This window comes from Scyliorhinus canicula, chromosome 1, assembly GCF_902713615.1.
Source record: "Scyliorhinus canicula chromosome 1, sScyCan1.1, whole genome shotgun sequence".
In the NCBI taxonomy this organism is placed as follows: Eukaryota; Metazoa; Chordata; class Chondrichthyes; order Carcharhiniformes; family Scyliorhinidae; genus Scyliorhinus; species Scyliorhinus canicula.
The window spans coordinates 65,716,357-65,729,278 of record NC_052146.1 but is presented as its reverse complement, the minus strand read 5'-3'; the positions used below and the strand labels follow the sequence as shown (position 1 = coordinate 65,729,278).

The window sequence follows — 12,922 nt, the reverse complement described above, 5'->3', positions numbered from 1 at the left end:
CCGGATACTCTGTGCAGAAGGGACTTTAGTTGGCGGATTAGTTGCCTCAATACCCTATATTCATTTTAACCAGCTGCTTGACTATATTTCATGGAAATAGGCATTTGGCAAAGCATGATGGATATATTAATCTTATTTCAGTCAAGAAGTTCTGTATATAATAGGCAGAAGGTCAGACCATGTAAACAAGTGCACAGCTGCACATTGTTGCTGACAGCAGACAATTAATATTTTCCTTCGACTAGGAATTCAAGCCCTGTTGTTTAAGTCTGCTCGCTTTTCTGTCTCTGGGCTTATCAAAGGAATGCCTCGTTTTTCTAAATATTGCTTATTGTACCATATAAATTACTGCCTTACCTTTTGTAAAGTGGGGACAATTATCATAGAATCATAGAATTTACAGTGCAGAAGGAGGCCATTTGGCCCATTGAGTCTGCACTGGCTCTTTGAAAGAGCACCCTACCCAAGCCCACACCTCCACAATTTTGGACACTAAGGGCAATTTAGCATGGCCAATCCACCTAACCTGCACATCTTTGGACTGTGGGAGGAAACCGGAGCACCCGGAGGAAACGCATGCACACACGGGGAGAACGTGCAGACTCCACACAGACAGTGACCCAAGCCGGGAATTGAACCTGGGACCCTGGAGCTGTGAAGCAATTGTGCTAACCACCATGCTACTGTGGCCACTCTAACTCCCTCCACGAAATTCGTGTACAAATAAAGGACCTTCGGCGAAAACTCGAAGTGCTGGTATATTTTTCCTCAACACTCTGTGATGTCACCAGCTGCCGCCGCAGAGAAACAGCCCATGCTGCGATGTGACTAAAATGAAGCCAATGGGGGGAAAAAATCATCTGGGAGTTTTGAGAGAAAAAAGTGGGAGTGCAAGATGGAGTAGGATCTAAGGGATTGGGGTAGAGAAAGGGCCTGTTAAAAGTGCCTTTGACTAAGAAACCTGACTACACCTTGTACAACATCAGACCAAGCTAGAGTCACAGACAAGGGTTACGGACTCTCGTCGGTTGTGGCAAGGATTGAACAACATAACGGGCTACAAAGTGAAGCCAAGCAGAATCTCTGGCAGCACGCACACCTCCCTGATTAACTCAATGCATTCTCTGCTCAGTTTGAGCAGGAAACCATCAAACCTCTGCCTACTGCCCCAGCAGCCTCGGACACAGCCATACCCACTATCACAGCTTCCAAAGTCAGATCGACCTTCCTGAAAGTGAACCCTCAGAAGGCGATGGGTGCGGACGGGGTCCCTGGTCATGCACTCAGATCCTGCACGGACTAGCTGGCAGATCTGTTCGCATTTTGTGGTGGATGTTGAAAGGATGTTCCTCCTTGTTGGTGAGTCCAGAACTAGAGGGCACTGTTTTGAAATTAGGGGGTCGCCCTTATAGGACAGAGATGAGGAAAAAAAAAATTTCTCTCAGAGGGTTGTGCGTCTTTGGAACTCTCTACCTCAGAAGGTGGTGGAAGTGGGGCCACTGAATATTTTTAAGGCAGAGGTAGATGGATTCTTGTTGAGCAAGGGAATCAAAGGTTATTGGGAGTCAATGGGGAATGTGGAACTCAACACAAATAGATCAGCCATGGTGTTATGTAATGTCGGAGCAGGCTCAAAGGGCTGAATGGCCCACTTCTGCTCCTACTTCATATGTTTGTATATTGTTGTCACAAATCTGCGGGGGCGGGGTGGAAATCAGCTTACATCAGTACAGAATGCACCAAACTTGGAAACCATGTGAGGTAATTTCTTTTTCCATTAAATGTCCTTGTGAGGTAAATATCTCAGCAAACATTAAGCTCTCTTGAAAATAAATACTTATTCTTCTCACTTGCACAATTTGTCAGGCATGATGCGTTGGGCGACACAGGTTAATGATCAAGGCTTGGGTAGGAGGGTGAGTGAATGTCACCAATAACAACTGCCTGTTTATTCACCTTACTGCCCTCAGCATACAGAGGTCGAGTGATATCCAACAGATTGGTCATTTCCAATTAATAATTTCTTCGAATGAGGATTGAACTGAAAGGTGACTGCAGATAATTTGACAGATCCAAAGTCTTACTCATCTTTCATAAGTAACTATCAAATGGTGGGTGGTTGACAATGAACAAATCCTCAAGGCTCACGCACATTGAAATGCAACCACCTGAGCGGCTAACTTGTTTTCAATAACAAGAGCAGATGAATTCAAGATTAGATTATGGCAGCATACAATTGAATACTTGCCTTGTCTGGAATCAGTCGACTGAACCGAATGGAGAACGAGCAAAGATTAACAAGGTCACCATGCAACCAATTGCTTTAACATTTAGCATGTTTTCATCCCTACGCTAATATCTTAAAAGTCAGACTGAGTTAGATCCCAGTGATTTTAATTATTTTTTTCCCCCGGCATTCAATTCTGTTTGTTTACTGACAGCAAACATTCTTCATCTGGTTCTCAATTCCATGCTCTCAGCATCCTGGGGTGACTTAGTTTGGGAGGGGAGCTTGATTTTTATGCTCACACACTGTTTAAAATATATTTTTTTTAAAGATTTGCATTTATATAGAGATATTCATGGCCTCAAGGTATTCTGAAGTGCTTTGTCATCAATGAATTATCTTTCATAGAATCACAGAATTTACAGTGCAGAGGGAGCCCATTCGGCCCATCGAGTCTGCACCGGCCCTTGGAAAGAGCACCCCACTTAAGCCCCCACCTCCACCCTGTCCCCATAATCCAGCAACCCCACCTAACCTTTTTGGACACTAAGGGCAATTTAGCTCAAGCTCAGTCAATGTTGCAATGTTGGAAGTATGGCAGCAAGTTTGCACACAGTCAGCTCCCAACAACAATAATGAAATAAATATCCAGATAAATAATAAATAAGTGTTTTAAAGATGCTGATTAAGAGACAAATATTGACCAGAACACCTGGAGAATTACCATGTTTCCATTTGCTATGGGATTCGGATTCTTTAATATTTATTTGTTCGTGGGATGTGGGTGTTGTAGGTACACCCACAGTGCTGTTAGGGAGGATGTTCCAGGATTTTTGACCCAACGACAATGAAGGAACGGCAACACAATTCCAAGTCAGGATGGTGAGTGGCTTGTAGGGAAACGTGAAGGTGGTGGAGTCCCATGCATCTGCGGCCCTTGTTATTCTAGGGCAGCAGAGGTCATGGGTTTAGAAGTTGTGTCGAAGGGGCCTTGTGAGTTGCTGCAGTGCATCTTGTAGATGATACACGCTGCTGCTATTGTGCATCAGTGGTGGTGGGATTGAATGGTGGTGGATGGGATGCTAATCAAGCGGGCTGATCTGTCCTGGATGGTGTCGAGCTTCGAGTATTGTTGGAGCTGCACTCATCCAGGCAAGTGGAGAGTATTCAGTCATACCCCTGATGTGTGCCTTGTAGATGGTGGACAGGAGTTTGGGAGTCAGGAGGTGAGTTATTCACTGCAGACTTCCCAGCCTCTGACCTGCTCTTGAGGCCACAGTATTTATATGGCTGGTTCAGATAAGTTTCTGGTCAATAGTAACCCCCAGGATGCTGATAGTGGGAAATTCAGCGATGGTAATGCCATTGAATGTCAAGGGAAGAGATTATTTCTTGCTGGAGATTGCCATTACCTGGCACTGGTGTGGTACAAATGTTACTTACCATTTATCAGTCCCAAGCCTGCGTATTGTCCAGGTCTCGCTGCATATAGACATGGACTATTTTAGTATCTGAAGAGTCATAAATCATCATAGAACATCCCCACTTCTGACCTTATGGTGGAGTGAAGGTCATTGATGGAGCAGCTGAAGATGGTTGGGCCTAGGACACTATCCTGAGGAGCTCCTGCAGTGATGTCCTGGAGATGAGATGATTGACTTCCAACAACCACAGCCATTTTCCTTTGTGCCAGGTATGACTCCAACCAATGGAGAGTTTCTCCTCTGATTTCCATTGACTCCAGTTTTGCTAGGTCTTCTTGAAGCCATACTCAGTCAAATGTTATCCTGAAGTCAAGAGCAGTCACTCTCATCTTACCTCTGGAGTTCAGCTCATTTGTGCATGTTTGGATTCAGGCTGTAACTAGGTTAGGAGGTGGGTGTCCCAGACAGAACCCAAACTGAGGGTCAGTAAGTAGGATTTTGCTGTGGAAGTACCACTTGATAGCATTGACAACGATACCTTCCATCATTTTGCTGATGACTGAGAGTAGACTGATGAGGCGGTAATTGGTCAGGTGGGATTTGTCCTGCTTTTTGCGTACAGGACTTCCCTGGCGATTTTCCACATTTTTACTAAGAATATCACTTTAACTCCCCAGCCGTAATAAGCACCCACGTATGCACGAAGAGACACAAGGACACATACAGTCCAGTCCAGATACAATACAGATCAAAGCAAAAAACATAATTGAAATCAGAGATGGGGTTTAATTCGCCATATTTCTTACCAGGAAATTAATAGGGGAAAATTGGAAGTGTCTTGTTATTTGGAACAAGGATCACCATGCACAATTACTGGTTCCATTGAAGCTAAATGATATCTAAATGATATCAGAGCACAGCCCGGCACTGCTGGCTTAACAGTGAGCCCAACAGTGTGTGTGGCTCACACGACGTACAGCTAACTGGGACTTCTTCAGGGAACTCCTCCACTCTTAACCGGGCTGCACTCAAGCATCTGGAGCTGCTGCAGTTGACTCTGGAACACCCACCCTGAGGTGGCGCAGGCTGCAGCCAGGTTCCCAAGGCCTAGAGTTCTTCAAGGTTGTGCTACATGGCCATCTGCAGTCTCTCTGACTAAAGTCAATGCGCACACTGCAGACATTAGGGTAGCACTGTGTAGGAGTGGATAAAGTTGTTCTGCAAGCAATTGTTTTTGTTAGTGGCTCTTATTTCAGGACATTGGCGAAGAGGATGCTGTGGCAGTCTGTAGCAGATTAATTGAAAGGTGGGGAATTTTGAAACAACTACGATGTGGAGTTGAGATCTCAGGTGAATGAGAGTCTGTGTGATTACTCACGAACAGCATCATCTGAACAAAGTGTTCCCAATGTGTCCTCCCCTTCTCCTCTTCATCCTCCTCTTCCATCAATGCACTGCTTCTCCTCCTCACATTTCCTGAACAGATGTCGCAATGACTCTCCACTGCTTACAGCCCAAGAGGAACTGCAATTATAGACCCCAAGCAGACTTCCAGATGGTATGATAAGACTTCCATATAGTTCTTGGCATAGAAGCTCACAATCCAGTTCCCATACTATCTCCTCTGCTGCCAGTTTCTTGTTCGGGTTCTTTGATCTACTAAGCTCAATGGTAATGGAGCAGTTTGTCTCCTATCAAGGTGGAGAACCCAGGGGCAGGATCAGTCTGTCTGACAATGTGGGGAATACTAAGTGGACAAAACCGATTGCACAACTGGACAGGAGGACAGCATCACTTCAGGTGCCCTGGCATTCATTGGCAATGACCCAAGCAGCTGTATCAGAAGTGACACACTCTCGTACACTAAAATGAGTTGTCGCTCACACTTGATTACATCAGCAGCAAATGAGATGCCAACCACCTCAGGAGGCTCACGCAAAGCCTGGCGAACGACAAAGTGTAGGACGCATCAACACCAGCATGGCAGTTAGCCGTAACCTGTTTAGTGGAGAGAACCATGTCAAGGGCAAAGAAATACCATATCGGTGGGTGACCCGCATTGAGTTGATGACATGATGGGTGACCAAGATGGAGTGCAGTAATACGAACTTCCAGAACATCACAAGGAACAATATTACATTCTCTGATGGGAGCAAGGGACTCATTGCACCGAACGATGAGTAAATCATCCAATGCAGTGGTAGCAACCAGATACAGCGTTTGACATCATGAATGTTGGCAAGCTTCTTTGAAGGGCAATGCAGTGATGGGCAACTGTGTGATGAATGAGGGGACAATCCAACTGTCTAGCTAACCATGCTGGTCTGCTGGGGAAAGGAAGTTTGTTGAGCCTGATACAATGTTGACAATGAATACCCGGTGAACAGTGGAATGCGAGTTCTTGTGTATAACTGGGGTTCTCAGTAAGGCACACTGCGGCTTTCAAAATCTGCAGAGATAGTCACAGATCCAGCTGTGTGTCTGAAGAGACATGGTAGCAACAAACCGTGGAAAGGAAGGTAGTGACACAGGGACTGACAGAGAATTCTCCCTTGTATAGTTTCTCATAATAATCATAATCTTTATTACTGTCATAAATAGGATTACATTAACACTGCAATTAAGTTACTATGAAAATCTCTTAGTTGCCACATTCTGGCGCCTGTTCAGGTACACTGAGGGAGAATTCGGAATGTCCAATTCACCTAACAAGCACATCATTCGGGACTTGTGGGAGGAAACAGGAGCACCCGGAGGAAAACCACGCATGTGTGGTGTTCTTTGTGTTGCTTAATTCAGGATGATTGGCGTAGTGTTCACAAAGACCACAAAATAGCTTTAACTTAAACAAAGCTGTGATTTTATTTACACTACTAAACTGGGATTCGATACTTTGTCCTAAAAAGTACACAAAAATACACCCAGCTACTGATAATCTCACTACTGGTATCAACTATAATCTAACCTTACTCACACTAACTGCTCTTATGACCTGCACTAGCTATCTCCGGCATTCATTCCTCTCCAGCATACACTCCTCCCCTAAGGTCGAGCATCACTGCCTTATATAGTTGTATCTGTAGCTCCCTCTAGTGGCTACACTCGACATTGCATTAACCCATGCGATGCTGATAGTTATGATAATGCCACAGAGCAGACACGGGAAGAACATGCAGACTCCGCACAGGCAGTGACCCAAGCCAGGAATCGAACCTGGGATCCTAGCGCTGTGAAGCAACAGTACTAAACACCTATGCCTGTACGCAAGTTTGCTGTCTGTGAGGACACAAGGATGGTGTTTGAACTGCACATTATATGGGCTGAAATGCCTGACAGAAGCAGCAATGAATAGATCTTCAATTTCTCAAGACAGCCAGGTGATGTGACAACCACATAATTTGGCACTGAAAACAGCGGAGTGTTTGAGTCATATTGGCACAGGGTTGGTGTGATGCATGTTTCTCAACAGCGCCGTCAAAATCCACAGTGTGTGTCATTTGAAAGCTTGTATGCAGATCATCTGTACATTTGATCCTTTCACTGCGCCAGTGTCTGACATCCAAGGGGCTTATGTATGAAGCACCGAGAAAGGACCCTCAAAAGATGTTTTTAGGGGACAGCACGGCGGCGCAGTGGTTAGCATTGCTGCCTCACAGCGCCAAGGTCCCAGGTTCAATCCCGGCTCTGGGTCACTGTCCGTGTGGAGTTTGCACATTCTCCCCGTGTTTGCGTGGGTTTTGCCCCCACAACCCAAAGATGTGTCGGGTAGGTGGATTGGCCACGCTAAATTGCCCCTTAATTGGAAAACAAAATGAATTGGACACTCTAATTTTTATTTTTATTTAAAAAAAAGATATTTTTAGGCTTCAATGAAAGAACTCATGCCAGAAATGTTCTCCGATGGACAGCAGGTATGGAGGGTGGCCATGTCGTGTGAGCTAGCTTGCAATGTGCCAAATCCATCCCAGGAGTACTGAGGGCAGATCAGAGTCTTAGGGGCATAGGCACATATCACATTGTGACAGAACATGAAGTTCACATTGCCAGTTGCGAAGAAGTTCATCAGGACTGTTGCCATTGGAGTTCAGATCATCTGTTAACTCTGCCCTCCCCTGGATAATCAGCTAGAATATGCCATGTTAAATCCTCAAGGACAGTTTTAGATTCAGGCATGCCCATGGCAGATTGAGTTTATACACAGTACTCTATTGAAGATCGTGCGATTGAAATCTTGCAAAGGCATTGGTCAGATCTGTTGCAATGATGTGTTCCCACTGGGCAATTTTGCATAAGGTTGAGTCAACAACTGACATGAGCGAAGGTTGTGACTTACTTTAGAGTCCAATATCGGCGAATGCTGTGACAAACCAAAAACCCTAGTTTGACTTCCTTCACCAGAAATGCTGGATTAAGGTGCTCCGCAGTGATCCCTATATCTTCATGTCAAGCAAAGATTTCATGGCCTTCAAGGTCATCAAATCTTCACTGCAACCTAACAGTCTGACATACTGGGGAAGGTGACGCCTTATGGTATGGAGGTGAGAGGTTGAGCTTTAATGTAACCACAAAATCGAGCAGTACAATAAGCAATATAAAATGTGGCTGTGCCCACATGGGTAATGGCCTCCCAGCCATCCGAGGGCGATAACATATGATGGTGCTACACGCTTGAAGTGCTTGCATATCACACCCATACGGTGTGTCATTCAGGACGTGCTGCACTAACTGTGCCGAAAATGGCTGGAGGTGTTCTGGCTTCCATTTTCTGAGTGTGGGTTTCTGTAGCGTCACTGATAGCAATGTGCTCCAGAGCCCAATTTCGCAGCCCAGATTTGACGGTGAATCTAATACTAATGATGCAGTAGCACAGTTTCGGGAGAGGAAGAAGATGAGTTTAAAAAGGATAATGAGGTTGAATTTTGTGTGGTGATCTTCTGCAGAGGGCAGCAGGGTAGCATGGTGGTTAGCATAAATGCTTCACAGCTCCAGGGTCCCAGGTTCGATTCCCGGCTGGGTCACTGTCTGTGCGGAGTCTGCACGTCCTCCCCCTGTGTGTGTGGGTTTCCTCCGGGTGCTCCGGTTTCCTCCCACAGTCCAAAGATGTGCGGGTTAGGTGGATTGGCCATGCTAAATTGCCCGTAGTGTCCTAATAAAAGTAAGGTTAAAGGGGGGAGGGTGTTGGGTTACGGGTATAGGGTGGATACGTGGGTTTGAGTGGGGTGATCATGGCTCGGCACAACATTGAGGGCCGAAGGGCCTGTTCTGTGCTGTACTGTTCTATGTTCTATGTTCTATGTTCTATTTTACACCTGGTTGGCCTCCCACCCCATGTACTCTTTGTAATCGCAACACTGGACGAACTGACAGAGAAATTTCAGCTAGCTGGGGGGAACGAGCTACGGTACCTGCAGCTCAAAAACTTCCTACGAAAGGAGACAAGGACGTACCCACAACCGCCACGACAGACACTACTGGAAGACCTACTGGACGCAAGTATCCTAGAGAAAGGGAACTGTAGTGACATGTATGACCGACTGGTAGATAGGGACGACACCGTACTGGACGCAACAAGGAGGAAATGGGAGGACGACCTGGGGATGGAGATCGGGTGGGGACTCTGGAGCGAAGCACTGCATAGGGTCAACTCCACCTCCACGTGCGCAAGGCTCAGCCTGACGCAACTAAAAGTGGTACATAGAGCCCACTTAACAAGAACCCGTATGAGTAGGTTCTTCCCGGAGGTGGAAGACAGATGTGAACGGTGCCAAAGAGGCCCGGCCAACCACGCCCACATGTTCTGGTCCTGCCCCAGACTCGTGGAGTACTGGACAGCCTTCTTCGAGGTAATGTCCAAAGTGGTGGGAGTGAGGGTGGAGCCATGCCCGATAGTGGCGGTCTTCGGGGTTTCAGAACAGCCAGATCTATTCCTGGGGAGGAGGGCGGATGCCCTTGCCTTTGCCTCCCTGATCGCCCGCCGTAGAATCCTGTTTGGCTGGCGGTCAGCAGCACCGCCCAGAGCTGCGGACTGGCTGTCCGACCTCTCGGAATCTCTCCAAATGGAGAAAATCAAATTTGCCATCCGAGGGTCGGACGACGGCTTCCACAGAACGTGGGAGCCATTCATGCAACTGTTCCGGGACCTATTTGTGGCCAATGTACAAGAGGAAGAATAGTCGGGGGAAGGTAGCGGGAGGGGGGGGGGGGGGGGGGCTACAGGTTCGTTACGGGGGTTCGATGGCTAGCTAAGGCCCAAAACCAAGCTAAATAAACATGTTGAGGGGGGGGGGGGGGCGCAGTTACTACTACGAAGATGCTTACCTGTAAATATGTATGTTAATTTTTGCGTGTTTGTTTTTGTTTGTTTTTTTTTCTCTCTCCTAACAATTTGTAATTTGTTCAATATAAAATACGAAAACTGAATAAAAACATTTATAAAAAAAAATGTACTCTTTGTAAACTTCATCTCATCCGCACTCTGCTTGTATCCTAGCTCACACTAAGTCCTGTCAAACTATCAGCCCCGTGCTCAATGATTTACATTGGGTCCCAGTCTGGCAGGACCATGATTTTGAAATTCCAATTCTTCTATTCCTTTCAAGGCTATGCCGCTACCCATCTCTGTAACCTCCTATAATCAGGTTCCCAACTCTGGTGAACCAGATGCCTGGGGGAATCATCCCATAACCTCTGCCTCCACTGGCCTCGGCCAGTCAAGCAGTCTGTTCCCCCATCTTAACGACTGTGGCAATCAATACATGAACGTGTTCAGATTTGTTCAATGTCCCAATGGGTTTTCTCACAGGTTCATAATGGCAGTGACAATTCTGGAGGGTTGGCCACCCTATATCTGAGTGGGAGCTATATGAAGTACTAAAGGCTGCATTGCTCCAGTGCCTGAGATGAACCTTACAATTGGGAGGCATAGACAGATGGTTAAATGGCCTCTACTGTGCTGAGCAGCTCGCACCTGACTGCAATTGTGGCTCTTCACCAATGCCCTGTAGCAAGGCTTTCAGGAAACTCCTTTCCCTGAAGGAGAGAATGACAACACCTTGCATTTATATAGAACCTTTAACATAATAAAACATCCTAATGTGCTCCACAGAAGCACTATAAAGCCAAATTTGACACTGAGACATGTATGCAGGTATTTGGCTAGAGAACCAAAAGGTTGGTTAAAGAGGTCAGTTTTAGGGAGTTACTTAAAGGAGGCGAGGGTTGGAGATGTTTGGAAGGGAATTCTAGAGCATAAAGCCTTGGCAGCTATAAGTGTTGTTACAGGTGGAACGATTAAAATCAGGGACGGTCAAGAGGCCAGAAATAGAGGGACACAGAGATCTTCAGATGGGGTGGAGGGGATTACAGAGATAGGGAGGGGCACAACAATGGAGAGATTTGATTGTGGTGCACCATTGATAGTCAGCACAGGGGTCTTAGCTGAACGAGATATGGTACTCTGAAACAGAGTTTTGGAAGACTTCAAATTTGTGGAGGATAATACATGGGAGACCAGCCAGGAGGGTGTTGGAAGAGCCAAGTCTCATTGTAACAAAGTAATGGATGACTTCCGGTGGCGACCATGGAGTGAACGGTGGCACATTTAGCAGCTCTCGCTCTTCGTGGTCTTTTAACGGCTTTTAAGCTGGATTTCCATGGGAATTTTTCAACATAAGTGGATAAAAGTGAGAGGAGTGGAGGACGACCCCTAGCTTATGGAGCTGTGCCCAGGAAACAATCATAAAAGAAGAAATCAAAAGTTGGTTGGGAGTGAAGCTCAGAGTTTGGTGGATGCAATAGCAGAGAAGCAAAGTTCGACCACGCCAGCTCAATGGAAGATAGATCAGTGGGTTAAATACTTGGATGCAAAGTTCGCCCGGCATCGTAAGGTGTGTGCGGAGGACCTGATCCGGACGGTGGCCTCGATTAAGGAGGTGGTCGACCGGGTGGAGGAGAAAGTGATGACTCAGGGACAGGCGATCCAAAAGTTGCAGGAGCTGGCGGTGGAACAAGGGGAGCAGTCACTGCAATGGCAATGGCAATTAATATCTTACAGGATCAGCAGAAACGGCTGTTGGAGGAGGTGGGGGACCTGGAGAGTGATCTCCAGGTCCTCTCGCAGGCAGAAGATCCGGATCGCGGTTTGCCAGAGGAAAAGGAGGGATCGGATGCAAGTGCGTATGTGGGAAAAATGCTGGAGAAGATACTCGGGGCGGATGAGTTTGACAGGCCATTAGAGGTGGAACGGCTCACAGGGTGCTTATGCGTAAGCCCCAGGGGACGATGGCAGTGAGGCTGCATCGGTTCCTGGACAAGGAACGCATTATGAGGTGGGCCAAACAGGCAAAACGGTTCACGTGGGAAGATTCTGAGATCCGGGTGTATCTAGACTTGGGAGCAGAAATCGCAAAGGGGAAGGTGAGTTTTAATAAGGTTAAGGCAGCCCTGTATGCAAATGAAATAAAATTTGGACTGTTCTACCTGGCCTGCCTTTGGGTGGCCTACGAGAACTGGGAACTATATTTTGGCTCGCCGGAAGAAGTGGCAGTTATCATGAAGGACAATAATCTGGTAGAGGCATAATGACTTTAAAATCTAGATGGTAGTGGGCTGAGTTAAAAGTTTTGTGTTATTTTATATTTTTTTAAATCTCAGCCTTTCACTGTAACTTAAGTTGTAGGGAGCGGGAAAAGAAGGATCTCTCGGATTGGTTTGCTTTTGATCCGCTGCTGTATGCACCGAGGTACAGTAAAAGAGTTTTTAAGTTGCGATGTTCTAGGGGGGGGGGGAAAGAAAAAAGAAATGATGTTTGAGCTTTTGCATGCAAATTTTTTTTTTTCTTAACCTGCTTGATGTTTCTTCTATTGTTTTCGGCTCTGTTTGAAGGTGTTGAGACTGATAAGATGTTGTAAAGGGAGGAGGGGTGAGCCTCTGCTCCCCGACCTTGGGGGATTGTTTGTTTGCTTTCTGTGTTTGTTGCCATTGTTTTGAGAACTTATTTGAAGAGTGGGGGGGGGGGGGGGGGGGGGGTGGGTGAGGATCCAGCAGATGGTAGGATGCTAGGCGCCAGGGGCAGGAGCTGCTAGGCTAGCTGGGAGAGCTGGTTCATGGGAGCAAAGTGGGGGGAAAGCTGAAGAGAGACAGAGTAGGGGGAAGGGGGGGGGGGGGGGGGGGCGGAGGGGACTGTTGAAGCCGAGGGGTGTTTTAGGAGGTTGGAGGTGGAGACGATATGGCGGTGGCTGCCGAGGGACTGGCCAAGGGAGATGCGGGACAT

At 46.7% G+C, this 12,922-nt stretch overlaps 1 protein-coding gene across 1 annotated transcript in view; it reads right to left on the bottom strand.

Moving 5' to 3' along the window:
• The window catches only part of LOC119963249 (solute carrier family 2, facilitated glucose transporter member 11-like), a 112,910-nt gene extending 101,379 nt beyond the window's left edge, over nt 1-11,531 (bottom strand). The window contains exon 1 of the mRNA XM_038792490.1: nt 11,508-11,531. Within this exon, the coding sequence (XP_038648418.1) occupies nt 11,508-11,531 (24 nt within the window). The remainder of the gene's footprint in view (nt 1-11,507) is intronic.
• Between the last annotated feature and the right edge of the window lie 1,391 nt (nt 11,532-12,922).